This window comes from Amia ocellicauda, chromosome 4 (genome assembly GCF_036373705.1).
Source record: "Amia ocellicauda isolate fAmiCal2 chromosome 4, fAmiCal2.hap1, whole genome shotgun sequence".
Lineage (NCBI taxonomy): Eukaryota > Metazoa > Chordata > Actinopteri > Amiiformes > Amiidae > Amia > Amia ocellicauda.
In genome coordinates this window covers 26,709,932-26,730,782 of record NC_089853.1, presented here as the reverse complement: position 1 = coordinate 26,730,782, position 20,851 = coordinate 26,709,932, and the positions used below count along the sequence as shown (strand labels likewise).

At 37.2% G+C, this 20,851-nt stretch overlaps 1 protein-coding gene across 1 annotated transcript; it reads right to left on the bottom strand.

The window, feature by feature from the left end:
- Nucleotides 1–1,985: 1,985 nt before the first annotated feature.
- c4h15orf39 (chromosome 4 C15orf39 homolog) lies at nucleotides 1,986–20,851 on the bottom strand. The gene is made up of 3 exons (XM_066701674.1): nucleotides 20,599–20,851; nucleotides 10,450–13,653; nucleotides 1,986–5,859 (listed from the first exon to the last, which is right to left on the bottom strand). The coding sequence occupies exons 2-3, from the start codon at nucleotides 13,610–13,612 to the stop codon at nucleotides 4,688–4,690; spliced, it is 4,335 nt and encodes a 1,444-aa protein (XP_066557771.1). The 5' UTR covers nucleotides 13,613–13,653; nucleotides 20,599–20,851; the 3' UTR covers nucleotides 1,986–4,687.

Genomic DNA, 20,851 nt, shown 5'->3' with positions numbered 1-20,851 from the left:
AGACAGACTTAAATTAAAATCAGCTTAGCGTTGTGTGCGTCCCTTGCATAACTCAGATAGCCAGCTACGAGGAATGGGCCCTGCTGTTTTTGTTTTTTTCAAATGGAGCTCTCAATGAATGAATGAATTGAACCCTTCATTTATTTTTCTTACATTTGAGATTTTAAATTGTGTAATAAAAGGTTTGTTCCTTAATACGTTCCTTATACCATGTTATAGCCTACATAACTTAAACCCCCTACTGTTTAAAATAATAAAAGGACTGGTTTAGGAAATTATTCGTTCATTTAAGGGTTCAATTAAGTAATTGAGAGCTCAGTTGGAACAAAAACCAGCAGGGTAGGGGGTCCCCCAGCACCAGGCTTAATAGCCACTGATGTAGAGTTATGATTTGAATAATTTTACAATTATACACTCATGGCTCTCAATTTTTTAAAAAGTTAATGCGTGAGACTTGTCACTTTTAAAAACCAGCAGCCTGTGGTGTGGCCGAGCGCGCAGGCTCTGCTGGGGTGCATTTCTGTGCAAATGCGCAGATTATAGCAGCGAGCTACAGCGCTAGCGGTTACTCGCAGTACCATTAACACGGTGCTTCGGTTGCTTGTTATGCGTTTCTCGATGTCGTTATAGTGATGCCAGCTACCTTTATTATGATAAACGCAACAGTAATTCGTTATCTAACCCCCCCACAATCCTATACGTATCGTCTTTTGAGTTAAAACCACGGAAACATGTAGAGCACAACTGGAGCCCACTGTCCATTGCACTTTTCTGAAGTGCTCCAGATCTGCATGGATTATAATTGTGGCATTGATAACAAATAGGAAACTAAATTCAGATGCTTGCAATATCATATGAGTGGGCCCTTAACTGCACAATTTACAAATAAGAGCAGCACATAAGTCATTGCAAATATTAACCAGTTATGAAAAAAAAAAAAGAAAAAAAGTCTAGAGCCAGACTAATGTGACTGTTCAGGGGCTGTAAAGGCAAATGCTCAGTAACCTGCCCTTTCTCTGTGCATCTGGAAACAGCAGGGCTGCCTTCTGTGGTTGAAGAAGCTGTTTGGGAACATGTGATTTACAGGTATTTTAGGTAGTTGGAAATAGAGATCATGTGCATCTTTAGATATTAAATGCTGAGCTTGTAGATCAATTCTAAAACAAACAGGAAAGTAAAGCAGGTATGCCAATAAAGAGTTGTTGTTGGTGGATCCGTTTGTTACAATTCTGGAGGTGGCATTTTGTGCAAATTGTGGACATACAATAATATAGATAGTGGCAGATTTGAAAAGTGCATTAGAATAATTTGGGTGATGTTACAAAATTGTGCTTGTATAATCTGTCAAAAAAAAATTGTCTTAGGCAATGTTTCTTAGATGGTGAAATGATAAGTTTGTACCAATTCTAATTTGTTGTTAAAAGTTAAGATCTTGATCAAAGATAACACCTACATTTCTTATCTCAGCCCTACAGTTAGCATGGAAACCATCAAAACAGTGGAGATAATTCTGTAAGTTTTTTTAAGTGCATCACATGATCCATTTTATAAGAATTCATCTTAACGTTTTATTTTTGTTGTCAGCCAGATACACCATAATTAAGTTGTTCCATGATTAAAATTATGATTATTATTTAAATCATGGAACAACTTAATTATGGTGTATCTGGCTGACAACAAAAATAAAACGTAAAAAAAATAAGAATTCAACTTAACATTCAAATAAGTCATAAAATTAGACAAAATTATTTAAATGAGGGGACTTATTTGTTGATGCGATGATACTCTATTAGAATGGACGCTGCCTTCATAGTGGTTTCTTGTTAATCAGGGAACATTCACAAACTAAAACGTATGGACTCTGCAGTGTGGAAAAACTTAATTGGAATGGTTTTAATGCCTGCTGGGAAAGGTAGATAATACAGCAGAATTGCACTGGAGAATTTAGATCAGAAGACTGCACAGAAGGCAACATAAAAATGATGTATGTATATTCAAAAACTTTATTTTAAACCCTTACAAAATGATTAGCTAAGGAAGTATATTTTACAAGCACAATCGCAGTATCAAAGGATTTTTCTTCTTGCGACCGCCTTAAACAATTTATAAAACAATACATGATTGAGAGAGGAGAACAAATACAAAGCTTAAAACCTCAACAATAATTTAAAAGTATAAAAGTGGAGGTGGAAATAATATTGACAATTAAACCAGAGATGCCCAGAATGCACTGCACTGATTGATGTTAACAAGATTCTCCCTCTGTCTTTCAACAAGTATTCAGTCATTTTCAGATATGCTTCAGTTTTTTTTATTTGTTTTTACACATTTGCTCAATATCAAGTAAAACAATGTTGCATACTAATACATTTTCTCAGATTGACTTTTCAACTGCATTGTTACACTGATGCTAAAAAAAAAAAAATGATATGACTTGTTAATAGTAAAGCTCACATGCAAGATAGGTTCCCCGATTTACTTCAGTTAAAAAAAAACACTATTGTCCTCATGTTGATTGTACAATGCTTAAAAGGTCTTTTGGACACTATTTCAAGGAAGCTTTTCATACAATGACAACCATATGCTGTCTTAACAATATCCAAAATTTCAAACTTTATTGATGCATGGTTACACCTTGATAGCAGTTCAAGCTAATTCTCAGCTTGCTGCAGGTAATTGGATTTTAGTAAGGCAGGATGATTTTATTACTTTTATTAGTCCTGTAGGTCAAAGCCAGCTTGTTTGCTCGAGTTCAGGACAATATAGACTCTTTAGTTTCATGGATGTCCAAAAGACCTTTAGTGTCAATCAATGATGAAATGGAGTAGACATTTCAATTAATCAAACAGCAGCAAGGAGCAAAAATAGTAAAGTAATGCTTAGACTACAGAGTGGTTCAGCCATAACATGGTTTTATTATCTAGCCTCTACTTTGCCCCAGCTTTTATTTAAATGGTGCTAGAATAGTTCCATTGACCATGAATTAGAACTCTTAAAAAACAGGGAAGAAGCCATATAAAACTCCTCCGTGCATGTGGCAATAAGCCACTTATGGCTTATGGCTCCTGTTCTGCCCTAGAGATATTGGTACTAAACATGATTTAAGTGATGTGCAATGATGAAAACCTCTCGGACATGAATTTAAAACATACTGTAATGATGTGTTCATATTCAAACAGAAAATAAAATCATTTAGATGCACAATATGTAGTTTCAACAAATAATATATTCAGCTGGAACCAAAATCGGAAGATATTGCAGTCCTCCAGGAGTCTGGTTGCCTACCACTGGCGTACACAGACAAGAGACCCTCCCTATGGGAATAACACCAATATTGGAAATGAAATTATGAATGAATGAGAGAATAAGATATTTATTAATATAACGCCATCCAATCCCCCCCAAAATAATAAAAATATTTAATGGGCATCATTAGTTGGTGCCGCTTGGACTCGTAGTTGAAAACTTCTTCCTGCATCCAGTGATATTTCCACAATGACCTTCCAAATCAAATCCAAACTACAAAATAATTTTCAGTTTAATAAATGCCTCCAAACATGTTGTTACAGGTATAAATAAGCAGAGAACCCCCAATCTTGTGAAGTAGCAGGTTTACATTGTTACTGTGAAATTATTAAAAACCAGCTCACAAACCTGTTGAGTCACATTTGTTTCTGTGCAGCGAATGCATGCTTGCTCAAGCTCTAAATTCATCAGTGGGAGAATATAGAAGATATAACATAACCAGCTACCTACAGTGCAGTCACACTGAAAATACCAAAAGCTTTGTGGCCACTATCCCTTTAAGTTTCCCCCCCCCCATTATAAGGATTTGAGAGGTATTTGGGCCAATTGGTAGCTCTACATAATGTAGTATGGAAGCAAAAACTAAACCTAGAAATTCTTGGGCATCTCCAAAACCTTTCCTGCTTGCACATCTTTGAGCTTATACATGTATCTTTTAAATCAAAATGTTTCAAGTTATACTATGCCAGAAACACCCGAGTATACTTCATACCGTTTCCTGTTTTGATTTCAATTAAAATATGCAAAGGTGGTTCTGAGTCACAGTGAAATTCTCATATAAAATATTTAAGACTATACAGTGCTCACCCACATTGAGAATGTATCTTAATGACTGAGATCGAAACCCTCGGTCTTGAAAAAAAACACTATCTTGTTCACATTTCAATCCTTGCAGTCGAGATTTGCACAGAGAAGACAGACATTTTGTCCAACATTAGATCACTGTGTGGTCCCTCATAAGGGAAAAATAATTAACTGAATTGAGAAGCTCATTCAAATTATTGACTTGCATATACGAGTTTTATGAATGTTTGTAAGGCATTTAAATAGAGTTTTGTCTGAGTTTCTGAGAAAGGAATGTTTTGGGGAATTTAATCTATTTACAATAACTATCATGAGTTTCTTTAAAGCATTTTTGCACAGCTAATGAAACACTGTCATTTTGTACACCATTTGTATTTCCTTAGATCTAGGACATATGTATAAGGGTTTTAGAAAACCTACTGATTCAGACTTGCTATTTTGCTTGCCCCAGTTTGAGACTGATCTTCAGGATGAACACAGTGAACAGGCAATACAAAAAACAGTACCATTTAACTAACGTTCCACCAATATTCACAAGAACATTGTCACACACAGACACACACAAATCCAGAGTCCCTCAGTCCTCCAGTTTGAGCCATCCTTTCTTGTAATCCAGAAGAAGCTCTAAGTAGTACTGCCACTCTGGCTCACTATCATACTTCACCTCATAAACAGTTTTTAAGGGGTTTGGGTGTGGCTCGTGTACGCGGATCACCACCCCACGGTACCACACCTCTGACTTGTCATTTTCCTCATAAAGGTGTCGGATACGCTTCCCTACTAGCTCAGGATAGCTGGTTTTCATGGCTTGCCTGACCCTTCTGACAGCTGACCGCACCACCCTTTTCCTCCTCCGCTGTGCACTGTGCCGCAGTACAGTGCGCTGCACCGTTAGGTAGCGCCGGAACTTGATTTGCACCATTGAACTGCGAAGATGCAAGACCTTTGAGGTGCTACGTGTAGGACGCAGAGCTTCAGCAATTCCAGGCACCCTCTGCCTCTGCTGTGACCCTCGTGAATGGAGTCTTCTAGGCGTACCCTTCACACGCTCATTATCTTCTCTGCCTGCCTCCGTTATCGAGTTGGCAGGCTGCAACTGTATTTCAGAAGTCCGGTCTCTTACAATGGGATTCTTTTTGAATAGAGCGTTTAACTTCAGTACCATACTGGAGTGGCACTTCGAAAAAAGGGAAACCTGTGGTTTGGTTTCCCCACTGGGTGCCATCTCTTTTTGTTTCAGTCCCCTCGCTAACTTAGAGGCTTTGCCTTGGTCCATCAAGGTTTCATCCATCTCAGCATCACTATTCTCAGAGGAAAGATCTGAAGTAATTGGCCCCCAAAGAGAGCTGCTTTCTGGCTCCTTCTTTGTGATCTCTACCACCTCAGAAGAAACATCCTCAATCTTAACATCAAGCTTGTTGCAGTCACCATCCAGACAGTTTTCAGGCCTTTCCCAATCCTGTTCAACAGAGTTTTCCAGACTTGAATTTTCTAAATTAGCTGAGAATGTGACAATCTGTCCTAAATTATCCTTCCCCAAAAAGGTTCTGTTTAAGGCACTTTTTCTTCTGCCTTTCCTTCTTTGAGTCTTGAAGCAAATGCCTCTTCTCAATGCCATTAAGCCCCCCTTGCACTCTGATCCATGTTTTCGTAGCATAGTTTGGAAACTTGCCCTGCTCTTAGACAGGGGGAAGGTCTCTTCTGGATGTTCTTCCTTCTCAGTTTTCACAGTGGTGTTGGGCTCTTCCCCTGGAAGACAGCATCACATACAGTCAGTAGCAGCCTTTAATATGCCGACACAGATTGTGGGTGCAATATACAACCTAATATTTCATAATGACATGCATTTTTTCTATGAAGAGAACACCTTCAACAGGTACAGTAACATACAGAATTGTTGCAGCAGAATTTCGCAGTTGGCCAGAATATAGCAATCTAACTCCCCCCCAAAAAAGTTGGGGTACAAGAATCATTTTCCTCATTGAAAGAACTTCTATCTAACCCTCAAAATTACAAAAAGCGCACAAGTTCCGAGAGCACCCTAACTCGACCGAGTTCTCTCGGCTCAGATACAGTGCCCAAATCCCATCCCTTCCATCGGGTTGACATGGTGATCTAAACAGTATTTTTCCTGGAAGGAGGAAAGATCACCATGCTTTCGGGTAGAATTTAAATAAATATCACATGTCACAAGATAGATAAAAAGTTAAACCAGTAGAATCTGGACCATTTGAAATATATAAGCAACCATTAACCGATTTGCATTTGTACCATATAAAAGTACAAATATATTTACAATGAAACTTGGCAATGATTATGAACCCAGTAATTTAAAAGACAACAAGCACATTGTAACAAAGATGAAAAATCGGCAAGATGCAATTCTGCATAATACAATCTGGAAATACATTAGGGATGAACAAGCATGAGAAAGAAAAGTTTAAAAAGCCAGTCTTGCCCAGCCCCATGGTTAATCACAGAGGTCTGTTGTCATTACGACCACAATCAGAAGCATTGTCAGCAGAAAGACAAACCGGGTTGTGTAGTTTACAATATCCATTACCTTGTTCAGCTTAAAAAAAAAAAAAAAAGCAGCAATTATATATATTAATTGCAACAACAAATCCTTGAAAAATGCTGTGGGATGAGTCAGATGAACCACTGAAGTTCAGAGTCTAGTGGTTTTCAACCCTGGCTCTGGGAACATGGAGCATTTTTTGTCTAAGTAGTCTGTCAGTCAAATTGTGCTTTCAATAAAGTTTTTAAAAATCAATTTTACCATTATATTAATTGGATAAAGGCATCTGTTGAATATCTGAAAATACATGTATATTTCCATTTAATTAGTTTAAACCAGTATTGATTCCCAGAGGAAAAAGACAAACAAAAAACAAAAGGTGTTCGCCATCCAGACATGTTGGCAGGTCCCTTATAAGGGAAAGTTCAACTTGTGATCCATAGATCGGTTCACAAATTATTAGTGTTATATGAAACAAATCAGACTTGATGCAGACAATGAGTTTGTGGAACACTTTGAGAACCAGTGACAGATTTCCTCTTGTTTAAGTGATAACTTTAAGTTTGGCGTTTCCACTTGTATGTGTAAAAAGTTAATGACCCTTCAAGAAAAGCCAGTCCACAAGTTTATCACCTATAGATGAGCATAGCATCATAAGCTTGCAACTAAGTTTGGATATCGTAGAACCCACCCTGGATTTGGTTGTAGAGAGAGGGGAAAAGAAAAAGATGGAGAATTAAAAAAACAAAACAAAAAAAAACAAAAGATACCTGGGCTGAGATTTGGAGGCCAGCAGATGAAGTGGAATCTGCAAGAAATAAATGGGATTTAAAATAAATTAAGTCCTAAATAAGATTGTTAAATAAAAATTTAGAGAAAGCATGACATTTTCAGAGAAGGGAAGCCATCACCAGCCTGGTTGGTAACCTAAAACTTAAAATAATACTGGTTTATACCAATCCAAAACACTTTAATTTCTTACACTCTAAAGTCCCTACTAAAAACTATACTCTGTTTTATTTGAATCCTGGTTTACAGTTCTACATCCCATTCCAAACAAAAATAAGTATTTAAGCTTCACAACATGATCCACATGCAAAGTAGCATTCAAGGCTGACAGAAAACTATGTACTCAATGGATGTCTTGCACGTTGTTGCAATTGTCATGTTTATAGACAATTCATATAGAGGCCGTAAACGATGTACTATAACTTAAAATTATTTTTAGGATATTCAAATACTGTATATTAAATTAAAAATTGGATTAGACTAGATTACAAATTACACAAAACACTTTTAGGTTTGTAAATTATGTTTGGGCACTAAACTTGTTAATTTCAACATTTATTAGAACTAAATATCTAAATATCTCCTAGAATTAAAACAGTTCTAGAAGTTTAAAAAACACATGTATACATAATGGAAAAGAAACATTGTTTGCTGAATACTGGCAAAGTAATCAATTTTAAGTTTGCATCACTCAGGCAAGCAAGCAAAAAACAAGCGGTTTCAAGGTTCAAAATGATGCAACCTGAGTTTCATACAGTGTTTTTAATAATTCTCAAAAGTGCAATTTTACATAAATAATCCCCTTACCATAGTTACATTTTTCAACTAATAAATGAAACCACAAACATCCTTCAAGGCCTATGGAGCACAAAATCTTCAGACTTATCTTGTTGAAGGAACAGTGTTCTTTGCATCTGCATAGCAGTCATGGCAAGCACTTGCAAATCAAAAATCAAATCTTGCCCCAAAATCAAATCAGTGGAGCTCTCGGAAGATCCTTTAAATGTCCTGCACAAGTATACATTTTTACTTAATGAATTCTGACATCACAATTGAATCAAAATGCTTTTGTAGAAACTATTTATCTTGCTTTTCAGGAGAGAGAAGTACAATTTTAAAAAGGTAATTCAGTTGTGGTGGAAAAACAAAACACACAAGTTGTCAAGAGAAACATTCACTATAAATACAGGAGATGAGGAGAAAATTAAAATAAAAAGATCTCAAAGTTTAAATGCCTCTCCTAGGCAAACACTCTTTGTTGTATCAAATCAGTATGCCTCTCTGTAGATGAATGTATTTGACAAAGTAGGGTAAGCATTAACACTTTAATACAATGAACCCCTTTGCCTTCTTGTATTATACATTATAATCTAACAGAATGCAAGGTGCTTAGACTAGTGCTAATATGGGTCTATGAATCCAGCACTTAAGAGTTTTAGGCAAACTACTTTGAATTTATATTTTTGTATTTTAAATCTCTATCAAATACAGAATAGGCCTTGAGCTTTGTAAAGCCTGGAAGACTTGTGCTCACTGTAGAAACCCCATTGTAGAGGAACTAGAAGATGGGAACATATTGCCGATTGTTTTATTTCTAAACATTGCATCAGTGAAAAACATTTTGTCTTGTTCTTAAATTTCACTGCAAATCAACGATTAATACATGTACACTCTTATAAACACTCCAATTTCCTAAATCTCTCATATGCAGCTGTTGGTTCTCATTCGTTTTAGCTGCATTTGTCATAGAAAGCTTCTGTATAGGACTATTTCAATAAAACCAAATTTGCTAAATGTATCTTTTCAATTATGTTTATCCTGTATCCTTTGGAACGTTGTGCATATCTAGAGGTTTCTATTAGAAGAAGTTAAACCACATAAGTCACCATGGATAAAGGGGTCTGCTAAGTAAGTTTAACCACACTTCCTAAATTAATGACATTTACATTATAAATACAATTGACAAATGCAAAAATTTGGAACAGTTCCAAATTTACCAATTATACTGGACTTAACTGCTGTACTCGGGACTGGATTGATGCATACATATTACAAATCCTGCTAGTAAACAACGGTCCTTACATTTAAAATTCACCGACTTATACTTTTGATGTGAACTGCTGTGCAAGGTTATCTGGTTTACAGAAAACCCAAACCATGATAAAAGGAAGCCATTGGCTGATGAGTCATCCCCCCCAATCCAAGAATGACCAATTAAAGATGCATTTTAAATTATAAATTGTTAAAGGGTTAGGGTACAATTGTTATCAGCTGTATCACATAATTAAATGGCTCTTTAGCAGCCTGTTACAGGTAAAAGCAAGTTTAATTGCTACATCAGTCAGTGAAGCCTCAGAACACAAGGAATACTGAACAAAGTTGTTGTAGTGAACTAAAACATTTCTGAAGGTAAGGACTCCTAATTAATCGTTACAGAAATTAGGGACACAGGATCTCTATCAAACTAAGTACAATAAATAATTTAATGACCCCAAGTCTTTGAAGTACAGCATGTGTAATTTGATGAACCACCATTTTTCTTGCTAAATCTATTACTTACTAAACATTTGATAAAAATGAATAGAAAGTCATTAAAATTACAGATTACAATATTCTATAAATAAAATAAAGCAAACCGATATATGCATATCTATTATGGGATAAAAATCCAATCATCCTTAAACCCCATTTTGATCAGAGAGCTGGCAATCCCTCCAAAAATGCAGATACATCGGAGAGTAAGTTTAGAGAACTTCCCCAGAAACACAAAATGCTTTAAATATAACTAATATTGCACAATGTAGTTGGACCACACTTCTGATTAATCACCAACTCGCAGCAAAAGGGTCTGCAAAAAAACTGCAAATATTGAAATTTTTAATTTGGAGAAAGTATTATAACAGTTTGAGTAAAGGTTTATTTCAGTTAATCAATTAACTGTACATAGATTCTACAAAATAAATGTTATAATGGTGGCAGGATACATGGAAATTAAATATTGTATTTGTAATGAATTGACGACAATGGCTCACCTAGGTGCTCTCTGACACAGGAATGGTAGTACAGGTTGAGCACATCAGGGTAAATGTCTGGGAGCTGCTTGAGGGATAGAAGTCGCCTAAGCTTGGAAGAACAGCCACGTTTCTGAAGCTGCGTTAGAAGCCTTTCTTCGGAAAGGGTAGTGGGCCGGAGTTCCACACGATGTTCCTGCAGAACCTGGTCAATAGAGGAACCAGGGACTTGAGGAAAGAGAGACTCCTTCACCACTAGCATTGGAATGAAAATAGTCCCTGTCCGCATTACATGAGGGAATGGGCACTGCTTCTCAGAAATATAGTTCTCCAACTGGTCAAGGATGCTTCGGAGTGCCACAGCATTCTCCTTGAATTTCAGCCATGCTTCCCTCCCTATGGCACCCATAATAGAGGAGATATTCTGGCTCTTGGTGGGGGGTGACCCAGACTCAGTCTTTCCCTCTGTCTTTGTCAACCATATTCTTAATTCTTCTTCTGGGGTGTGGGTAATCGAGTTGGCAATTTGGCTGCAGAGAGACTGATGAAGTTCCATAAAATAAGGCAGAGTGTGTTTATAAGTCTTATTATTGCTCTTGGACTCCGTAGAGGCAGATAGTAATTCTTGACCACTTGAAGGAATAGGCTTGATAGGTAGATGGGTGTCTGGCAGGATAATCTTAAAGGTGGGCAGTTTGAGACACTGGGCAGAAAGTTGCTTAAAGGCACTTATTTTTGGTTCACTGGGTTTATGAGGTAGTGTTTCAGGATTTGGAGGTGGCAATGTAAGAATGTGATATTTATTTTGCGTGAAAGTGGTAATGCTGACACCTCTGGAACCATCAAGATTAGCAGTCCCTGATGCATGACCATTGTTGCCATTCGTCCCAGAGGTGTTTGAATGAATTCCTGATGAACTGTCTGTTAACGTTTGGGCCTGGCTGCCAGAATCACTAGTCTTTTTCACACGGAGATCAAGGACTTTGATATTATGAAGACAGTTTGGTGAACTCATCAAATCTGCATTACCCTCTTCCTTGAGGTCTTGCTGCAGGTTATCATTTTTGTTCTCATCAGCCTGTAGTGTGTTCTGCTCTGGATTTAAATAGTCAGCTGTCTCAATGTCCTCCAATTCTTTCTTGTATTCAGATCTTCCACACATTGATGGACTCAATCCGTGTGTGGATGTTGTTTGTTGGGGATCATTCTTAAGCCTTTGTTGGTCAGATGTTTGTGGACAATAATGTGACACACTTTTTACACTGTTTGGCATAGGCAGCATTCCTGAGGCTTCTAGGTACGCTTTGTAAGGAGCCAAGCTAAAAACATTGTTAATTACAGGCATGGGAGGTGAACGAGGAGGTTGGAGCTTATCTGCATCATGTCTGTGCAATGTCTTTCTTTCATGTCGTTTGTTAGAAACTGCAACTTCGTATAAATCATCACTTGGTTCTGTAGGGGTTGAATTAATTACAATGGATTTTTCCGAGTCCTCCATGGCTTTTGTTTTAGAACTTCGGTTGTCAGAAGCGGTGACACGACCTGCTCCGCTATCAGTATTTGGGCCTACTGGAAGAGTCATTTCCTTATGGTGTTCGATTACAGAGTAGGGAATGCCTCTTTTGGGACTTAAAGGTTCGCTTTCTGTTCTAGAATTTACAACCAATTGTTTCTCAAAAGACACATGTTCTGGGTTAACATGCACCGAGCGAGCATGCACCGGATGAAAAGCCCCAGGAGTACGCCGATGCCTATTAAGCTCCCTTGAGGGAGAGGTCATCTGGACTTTTTGTGAGGAGTAATCCATAGGTTGATCAGTAAGGTGCATTTGAAGGGGAGACCCAGATTCTTCAGGGAAACCCCTCTTACGCCCTGCGCTGGGCTGCATTTTGTATACTGAATAGGGTGCAAGATCGTAGTCTCTATGGAATGGAACACTTGTGGAAATCATGTGGTATGGAAGCGGAACCTCACTACAGAAAGGCTGGGGCACTAGATACTGTTCTGCTACATTTTGGGTCCTCTGCTTATTAAGATTGGAGGAAGCTTCCTCCATTCGCTGTTCCCTGAGGTCTTTGTAAGCTGCACCTTTCTCAAGATCCACATTTTCCTGAGGATAGTAAAATACATGCCTCTGAGGTAGTTGGGGGTAGCTGGAAACAGGAGACCTCTCTTGGTACACATTTGGTGGAATTTGAGAGTGAGAAAGAGGTACCTTCTGCATGTCTTCATAATTCCTTGAAGAAGATGGCAAGATACCATGATACATCTTGGGGGGAAATTGTAAAGGGTGCTTGGAAGGATTAGAGTATGACCGGGGTATATTGTCATATGGCAAGCGACGGTAGTCTGGCTCAATGAAGGTTGGCAGCCTTACAGCTTCAGCTGGTCTAATTGTACGGAAACCTTCTGGACTTGCTTCTTTTGGTGGAAACCTCCTGCCCGTATTCTGCTCAAGTTGAAGGACCCTTTGTTGTAATAATTCTTCTCGTTTCTCCATGGGAAACATGGGACCATAATGTAGCCCTGAAACTGGTCGCCATTCCTCCTCATAGGAACTGTGCTGGACTTGGTCAGTCGTACGTTCAATGTAGCAGGCTCTTGATTTGCATCCATGGTCAGTACAGCAAGGACCGTGTCCATAAATAGGTTTAGGAATAGCCAAGCCAACAGAGTTTTCAGGTTGAGAGGACACAGTGGTACCTCCAACAGCTAACTTTCTAACAGCCACTGGAGTGTGGATTGATGGTGCACCAGGGTTATGCTTTACATTTTGCTGACTTTTACCAAAATACGCACATTTTTCTTTTGCTGCAATCATGTCCTGTACAGCCACGGGGGGGTTGTTTTCTGTGGAAAAGCCAAGGTCTTCTGACCTATATACAAATCGGTTTGGTAATGCACTTTCAGCACTTAAAGGGTGAATAACAGGATTTCTTCCTTTTTGCAAACATGAACCTGAGGGACTCCAAGGAGGAGGAAGCTCGGTCACATCCTGCCCAGTTAGGCAATAGGTAAAGTAAGTCCCACTATAGTTTAGGGGATCCTCAAGGGAATACTTTTGCATGTTTCCTGGTTTGCAAAGGCCCGCTGACACCATATGACCTACACCTTTCTCTAGTCTGGGCACCTTGCCGTGGACCACAGGATCCATGTAGCTCAATGTCTGTTTACTGCTCATCATAATTTCTTTAGTCTTTGAAGTTTTATCAGAAGAATGAAGATCTGAAAGACAAAAAGGGAAAGATTATGCAAACATACATAATTACCATTTTAAAACCATTTTATTTAGTACATCATTCCATCTGATATTTAAAAATAGTTTGGACATGATACTCCAAATCAAATGGATGTCATAAGCTACTTCCAGGTACTTGTGTTCATATAATAATACACACAAGCATGAAATGGTATGACTAACATTACATTTGTTTGTAGCAAATCTCTCATTACATATATACAAAGAAAAAGTAATGGAAGACTCAAGAATTATAATGATTCATAGCAGAAACATGATACCACAAACCAGGGAAAGCAATTCTCTTATAGACATTCTGTTCACTAGAAGAGTGAGTGACAGTGACAGAGAAAACCATAAAACAAATTGAACAAAGTAATTATACATTTTTAAATTAAATCTACTTTGTCTGAGAAAATTACCAAAGGCAAGTCAAAGACGGGAACAAGTTTTTTCCATTCTAAATCAGGCAACAGGTGCAAGTATCTGCATAAACAGTCATTTCCTATTCAGCCCATACATTATAATACACATTTAGCTACACCAGACAGGGCACATCAAAAATGCCCACAACACACATCACTTCACATTAATTCAGTTCTCAACATGATCATTCATTTAGATGTCAACTTCAGTTACACATACAGCAGAAATAGGCCAACATATGCACAAAGCATCTTATTTGCCACTTTGGGGGGAAAAAAGGCCCCACATAGAACAAAAAATATAACTTGTAAAATACACTTGACACTATTGAGGCCGGATAAGGTTGTGGGTTACTGTCAATGATGGCTCACACTCAACTACCACACATACATACAGAAACCACTTGCAACTCCTCAGGTGTTTGTGGTGTTGTGATGGAACATCAGACATTTAATACAAAAAAAAATGCCTTTACAGCTTTAGATTTCACCTGCTTTGGCGTATCACAAACAAGAAGGGGGGGATCAAGGGTGATCAGGGGTCAACATCTGATGTGTGCCTGCCCAACATAACGGTCTTCAAATTTCTTATCTACAAAAAACTGTTTGTTATTACTTCAGTCAAAAAACTAGCAGAAAAAAAGTCAATCACATTATTCTTCTGAAAGAACCATCTGTTTTTAGTCATTTGTTTGAAGCTCTGGTGTCGAGAGAAAGCTGGTGTTCAGTCAAAAAAAAAATGTTGTTACTCTTCTTCAATCTTATTGCTTCTGCCAGTAGCCAGATCAAAACAAAGGGCCAGGATCCCCCTATGTACGTGCACAGTTCGCACTCTGCTGTAGCCTACACGGCAGTCCCCTGAATAAAACAATCATGTAAAATAATAATAACCACCAGTTCTGGGTGGTGGAATCTACTTTTTATGACTACAAACCGATCTTTCAGAAGAAATAGGGTGTGATGTGGCCATCAAACATGCATTTAAAAAAAAAAAAGTTAAGATTGTGACTTTTCAGATCTTCTCCACTGACTTCCAGCAAAGCAGCTCCAGAGTTAGCACCCCCGTGATGTCAAGGCACATTTCTCAATCTCAGAATTCTGTTACACAGAATGAGCTGGACATGAAAAACTCACTGCACAGAATATGCTTCTACTTATAGAATAACCTGAGAAAATATGGAATTTCAGTGGAGTTCCCCTTTAACATTCAGGTACAATTCCTGTGAAATCAGACCCTTCCTCATATATTTTATTTCTGGGCAGAGTTAAATATCTGCTAATAGCTACCAATTAGCTGTATAAAATAATTTGAGAATCACTGTAAAGTAAATTCACATTTCAGTCTGCAGTGATTCCGGTCAAACATGTTTAAAAAGGAATTCAAAACCATACAGAGAGATGTCCTAAAGGAACTAAGATTGAACCCCAGGGAATCTTGCTTTTTATACATTTTGTCATTAGATGGAACAATATGAATGAACTTAAAAAAACAAGAATATTTCCCTTCAAAGTCAAACTGTCAAAACAAAAAAAGTCAACTACTGCATTTCAGAGACTGATAGATTATTTTCCACTGTTCAGACATATCCTCCTACCCCCCCACCCCCCAGACTGCACTATGTAAAAGCACACTGCTTAGTCGTTTGTCAGCGAGACTTGGAAGGTTCTATACATGCAAAGCTCAAGATATCCTACTTCCTCTTGACCTTTTCTAATCTATTTTACTGTATACTGTATGAGCCCTTAACACTGGGCTCATATAGAGTAACACAAACACCTTAAGATTTAATGCCATCATGTCATGAAAACCCAGAACTATTGAACTAAATTAAAGTGATTCAGAGTCACTAAATACAAACTAGTGACTAATTACTGGAAGTCAATTTTTTGCATTTTGCAAACTGCCATTGCTTTACACTACATTAAAAAAAAAAAAAAAAACACAATGGACAACAATATTCGTAGGAGTACCAGGTTCCTTTTTTAATTTTTACAGAACCGTAAAGTATTTACTGCATCTTGGTCAGCAGTATTGTGTTCCCAAATTTTTTTTTTTATAAAATTAGGCTATACTTTAATAAAGGACCATTGTTTAAAAATGAAATTGGAAAATGACAGTATCCATACATTCCTAATGTCAGCAGTTCAAAAGTTTGTTTTAAAACTCCATACTTTTCAACAATATCCATACCACAATCTACATCATATGCTACCTAAAGACAGTTTCAAATAAATGAGACCGCCCTTCTGCACAACCCCCCCTAGTCTGGGGACTTACAACAGCTACAATATAGGACTCTCTCAAATCATGCTTTCCTATGGAGCATTGTTAGAAGACTCCAGGAAAAGTAACTGCTGAAGAGAAGCCAGAAAACAACCAATTTTAAAATTAATACTTTGTAAAAACCAACAGTTGGAACATTACACCACCATGAAACCAAGTCTGAAAACAGAAGCAGGCCAATCATGTAGGTATCTACAACTAGAAGATGCAGAATGATGTTCCTCAACACCTCAACCTGTTTCCAGTGAGTTCCAGATATTCATAGTTCTCAGGATAGTGGTTGTGTGTGCAGAAAATAAAACTGAGAAAACATATCCTATTAGGCCTATATGTGTGAAAAACAAAAATACAAAAAACAAAAACAAAGCTACGAGTCCTCACTTGGACTTATTTTAGAAGGAATGCACTTTTACTTCCCTAAAGCTGTGCTAAAAACTAAATTGTGTTTTTTGGTAAAGCTTGTGATCAACACTTTAGACTGCACACATTAAGTTCTGCTTCCCTAATTTCTGTGATGCTTGAAATGAACCAAGATATCAAGCCATATAATGAAAAAATATATACATATTTCAGAGCTTTCTTCATCTCAAAAGGTCAATATTGACAGGTGAGATTACAGGCACTACCTACTATGATAGTATTTTTATCAGGAGGTAGATTAATTACATTCACAGTGGGCATGCTGGTAATTCAAAGATGGTGTATTTATATTATTTAAAAATGAAAATTACTGATTTTAGCTTAAATTAAAGCCTCTTTGTTTTTGGTGTATATCCAGATAGCAAGATAACGGATTCAGTGTTGAGGCATAATGTTGATTCAACATCAGTTTGCTCATTGAAAGTAACTTGAATCAGATGTCAGAGCATCAGATTTAAAATGCTGACAAAATTGCTTCAATGTTATGTAACTAATATATACCTTAAAAAGGACATTCACTGCAATTTGCATGCAATATATATTGAATTGAACATACACAATGTATTAAATTCATCTGTCATTGAAGGGAAAGGAATAAGTGAATCTTTCATATTAAACTATGTGTAGTTTTACTGTATGTCATTACAGACTGCAATAGCCATTTCTCAGAAAAAGATGTCTGATATCGACCGAAAAACAGCTTATTTTGTGGAAGGAAAACAGTATTTGCGTGTAAAGAACAATTTAATCTTGAAATACATACGGTGCATATCTGTTAATTTATATTTAATAATAAAACAAGTATTTAGTTCAATTTCTAGAGTACATAAGCTATACAATAAAATTGAAAAATTGTATAATTGTACTATATATATATATATCTTACCAGAAAACTGGACTGAAAGCTAGATTCATCCGAGCTCCTTGAGAAAAGCTGTTATTCTGACTGAAGAGATAGAACTCTGATTTAAGTCACCTGAAGAGCTCGAGTGGGCGCTCAAGGTTGACCACAGATTCATGAAAGAATATTTTCACAATTATTGTACTATTGTTTATTTCAAATCTTAGCAGACACCCTTATCCAGAAACATTTTAAAGCATTACAAAGGTGCAGCAGGCCTAATACAATCAGTACAAAATACACAAAAGCATATCATAGTACAGTGAGATAAATGCTGTCATTATAATAGTTAAATCCCAGGTATGTGGTAAAGGGACGGATAGGTGTTGGACGATTCAAAACCTTTTCAGGCTCAATTGTAAAGACTACTTTTTATTAAAGTGTCAAGAACAATTAGTATAATAAAATAAAAGTTTAATTGTAGGACACAATTATACAATTTTTTTATATATATATATATATATATATATATATATATAATTTTACTGTCTATTTCTTCTGAAATAAAATTATACATTTTCAAAATAATTAATTGCCGAAGGGGGTGGGGTGTGGCAGTGGTTGCTGACGGTTTCTCAAAAGGGGGGGTGGTGGTGGCCGACGTATTGTGGGCAAGTATTAATACAGCGGACTCTGGAAAGGAGGGCACTTGGCCATGAGGGTAAGGACTTCATACAATTAAGTAAGAAGTTGAAATCGTTACATTGAATCAATGTTGTATCAATGTCTAGGATGATATGGTTAACCTTTTAAGTGACGTTGAATCAATGTTATCTTGCTGTATAGAATATATTAATTTAATTAATGAGAATGGACAGCTAACAATTTCTGCATTATAACGACATGGAGACTAGTTTTTACTTTAAATTGAGAAATCCCTTTATCTATGTTAAACTTTTTATTTGTTAACATTTTGTAATAAGTTTCAACATGGCTTCTTAGGTATTGTAAAATGTTTTAGTTAAAAATGTGGCAAAACGAATATTGTTGTTAAATAAAAAAGTGTTTTAACCATTATTCATTAAAAAAAGGGATATTAAAAAGCTATTTTGTCAGTGAAATAAGTAGCTACTGCCTAAGTGATGCATCAAAATAGAAGACTTAAATTTTAGATCTTAAAAAGATGTTACATTCATACACATTTTGCATGCAGGCATCAAAATAACATTCATCCCAAATGAAAACTTATCAGTGAACTAGTTTACCAGCTGTGCGTTACTATTTCAACCCAGGTCAGCATCAGGTCAGACAACCCTATTGGCCCACAAGACATACCAACTACTGTCCAGCCCTGCTTATGCTAGTACTACAAGCGTAGGTCAGCAAATTCCTAGAGTTGTACAAGGCTGCTTCTGTACAGCAGACCTATATAGGTCTTGTAGTAACCTGTAACATTAGTATCTAGTGAGAGGCAGGAAAGTAGCTACTAAATCTTGAAATTGTAATTTGTAAATTGAAATTGTAAATCTTATTCACCAAGCACTAAAATCACCCCTGGCTTCAGCTCACTATGTGCTGCTTACTCTACATTTATACTACAGGCAAGAATTAAGGGTGTTAACATCGCTTGCTTTTTTTAATATATAAAATGAATGCAACTGAAAACCAAGGTCATTCGTAAATTCATCCTATGAATACATTTCAGCTAAGCACCACATGACTATTTTTGCATGAAAGTCTCAAGGCCCACATGCAAATGAGGATATGAAAATTTCGACATAAGAACACATCATCACTATCAGAGGATTGACAGACGCAGGCTGAGCTACAGGTATAGGCCATGACAGCACTAGTGCTTTTCAAGTAAACAAAAGCTGCTTAACTAGGATATATACACACACCCCCGAAAAAAATAAATTACAATTTAAAAAATACATTGATCAGGCATCTCTGTCTCAAAAACATATATATTCCCCTTTGTACTGTGTGTCGCAATCGATAAAGGATGTACTCGGCTACTTAAACAAATACTATCAAGTTACACATTTTCCCTAAAGGCAAAAATTGAATACTTGTAACGAAGAGTATGTAGGGACAGAAACCACAGATTTCCCCCCGACTTAAAAGGCACTTTTGGAACTTAATTTGTACTTTCATGGGAATTTAACAAAGGTGGAAGAAATTCTGCACTGCAGCAAAAAGTGATGTGTGCCACTTATTAATAGTAAACCAGCGCTTACAAGAACAGTTAAATATAAAAAGTTGTGCCCATAATGTTGTGATTACAGCTGTACGCTCTGTATTCAAAAGGCTGTTTGCACTGCGGCGTTTGTTTGCTTGTTTGTTATTTTACATTAATGACTTGGTTACACCACAATCCAAATGAACCACGGCAGTTTTATAATTGTATTATTTTTCCAAAACTGGACATACATTACAATCGTTAGAGCCATGCCTTTGCAATGATCTAGGCAGCTATAAAGTGTAACTCAGCCAACACAACATTGTAGCAACGTGATATTGTGAGCTGGGAAAGTATCCCCGCCAACACACTCTTACTCATTCTCTACTTCTTGTAAACCATTTCCTGGTCAAGTGTGATTGAAACCTTATGATCAACCATTCTACCAAACATTTAAACAAATATCATTTCTGAAATCAGGTTATGAATGCGTTTTTATTATGCGAAGTTGACAAACATACCCCCCACTTCTCAAACAAACTAGTTTAACGTGGAGCGGACCCGTCTCTCACACGTGGAAGTTAATCATTCAATGTTTGTGTGCTGGATACGGGTCCTGTAGCAAATACTTCATTAAAAAGCAGCGGCCTTTACTGTTGCACCACGCCAAATGTGTGCATTATAACCCAAATTCTACATTATGAAAGCCATCCTGCATCCTTACTGTGCAGTAACCTTTTACAGCAAAACAAAAAACAACAACAAACCATCCAAACATACCCTTTTACTGCCGCTTTTATCCAAACAACGTTGCCGTGTTGTATCCATCAAACACATGTTTCAGTTTAATGACCGGGACTGGAGCTCTGGACCGGTTCGATAGCGCCTGGCTTGGGTTCCCCAGAGCAGATCATTAGGTCCACATGGTTGCACGGTTGCTGCAGAAGAAGCGCTGGTCTAGGTCCCTGTCCAGGTTCCCCTCGTCCTGCCTCCAAGTGTTTTGCAGAGAGACTGTGGTAATAAGTCCCATGAC

Bases quoted from the DNA above. Each gene is read 5' to 3' on its own strand.
- c4h15orf39 (XM_066701674.1), bottom strand. From the start codon at position 13,612: ATGATGAGCAGTAAACAGACATTGAGCTACATGGATCCTGTGGTCCAC. The intron at 5,860-10,449 runs GTGAGCCATTGT...GCTGTCTTCCAG, and splicing joins CTGTGTCAGAGAGCACCTAG to GGGAAGAGCCCAACACCACT.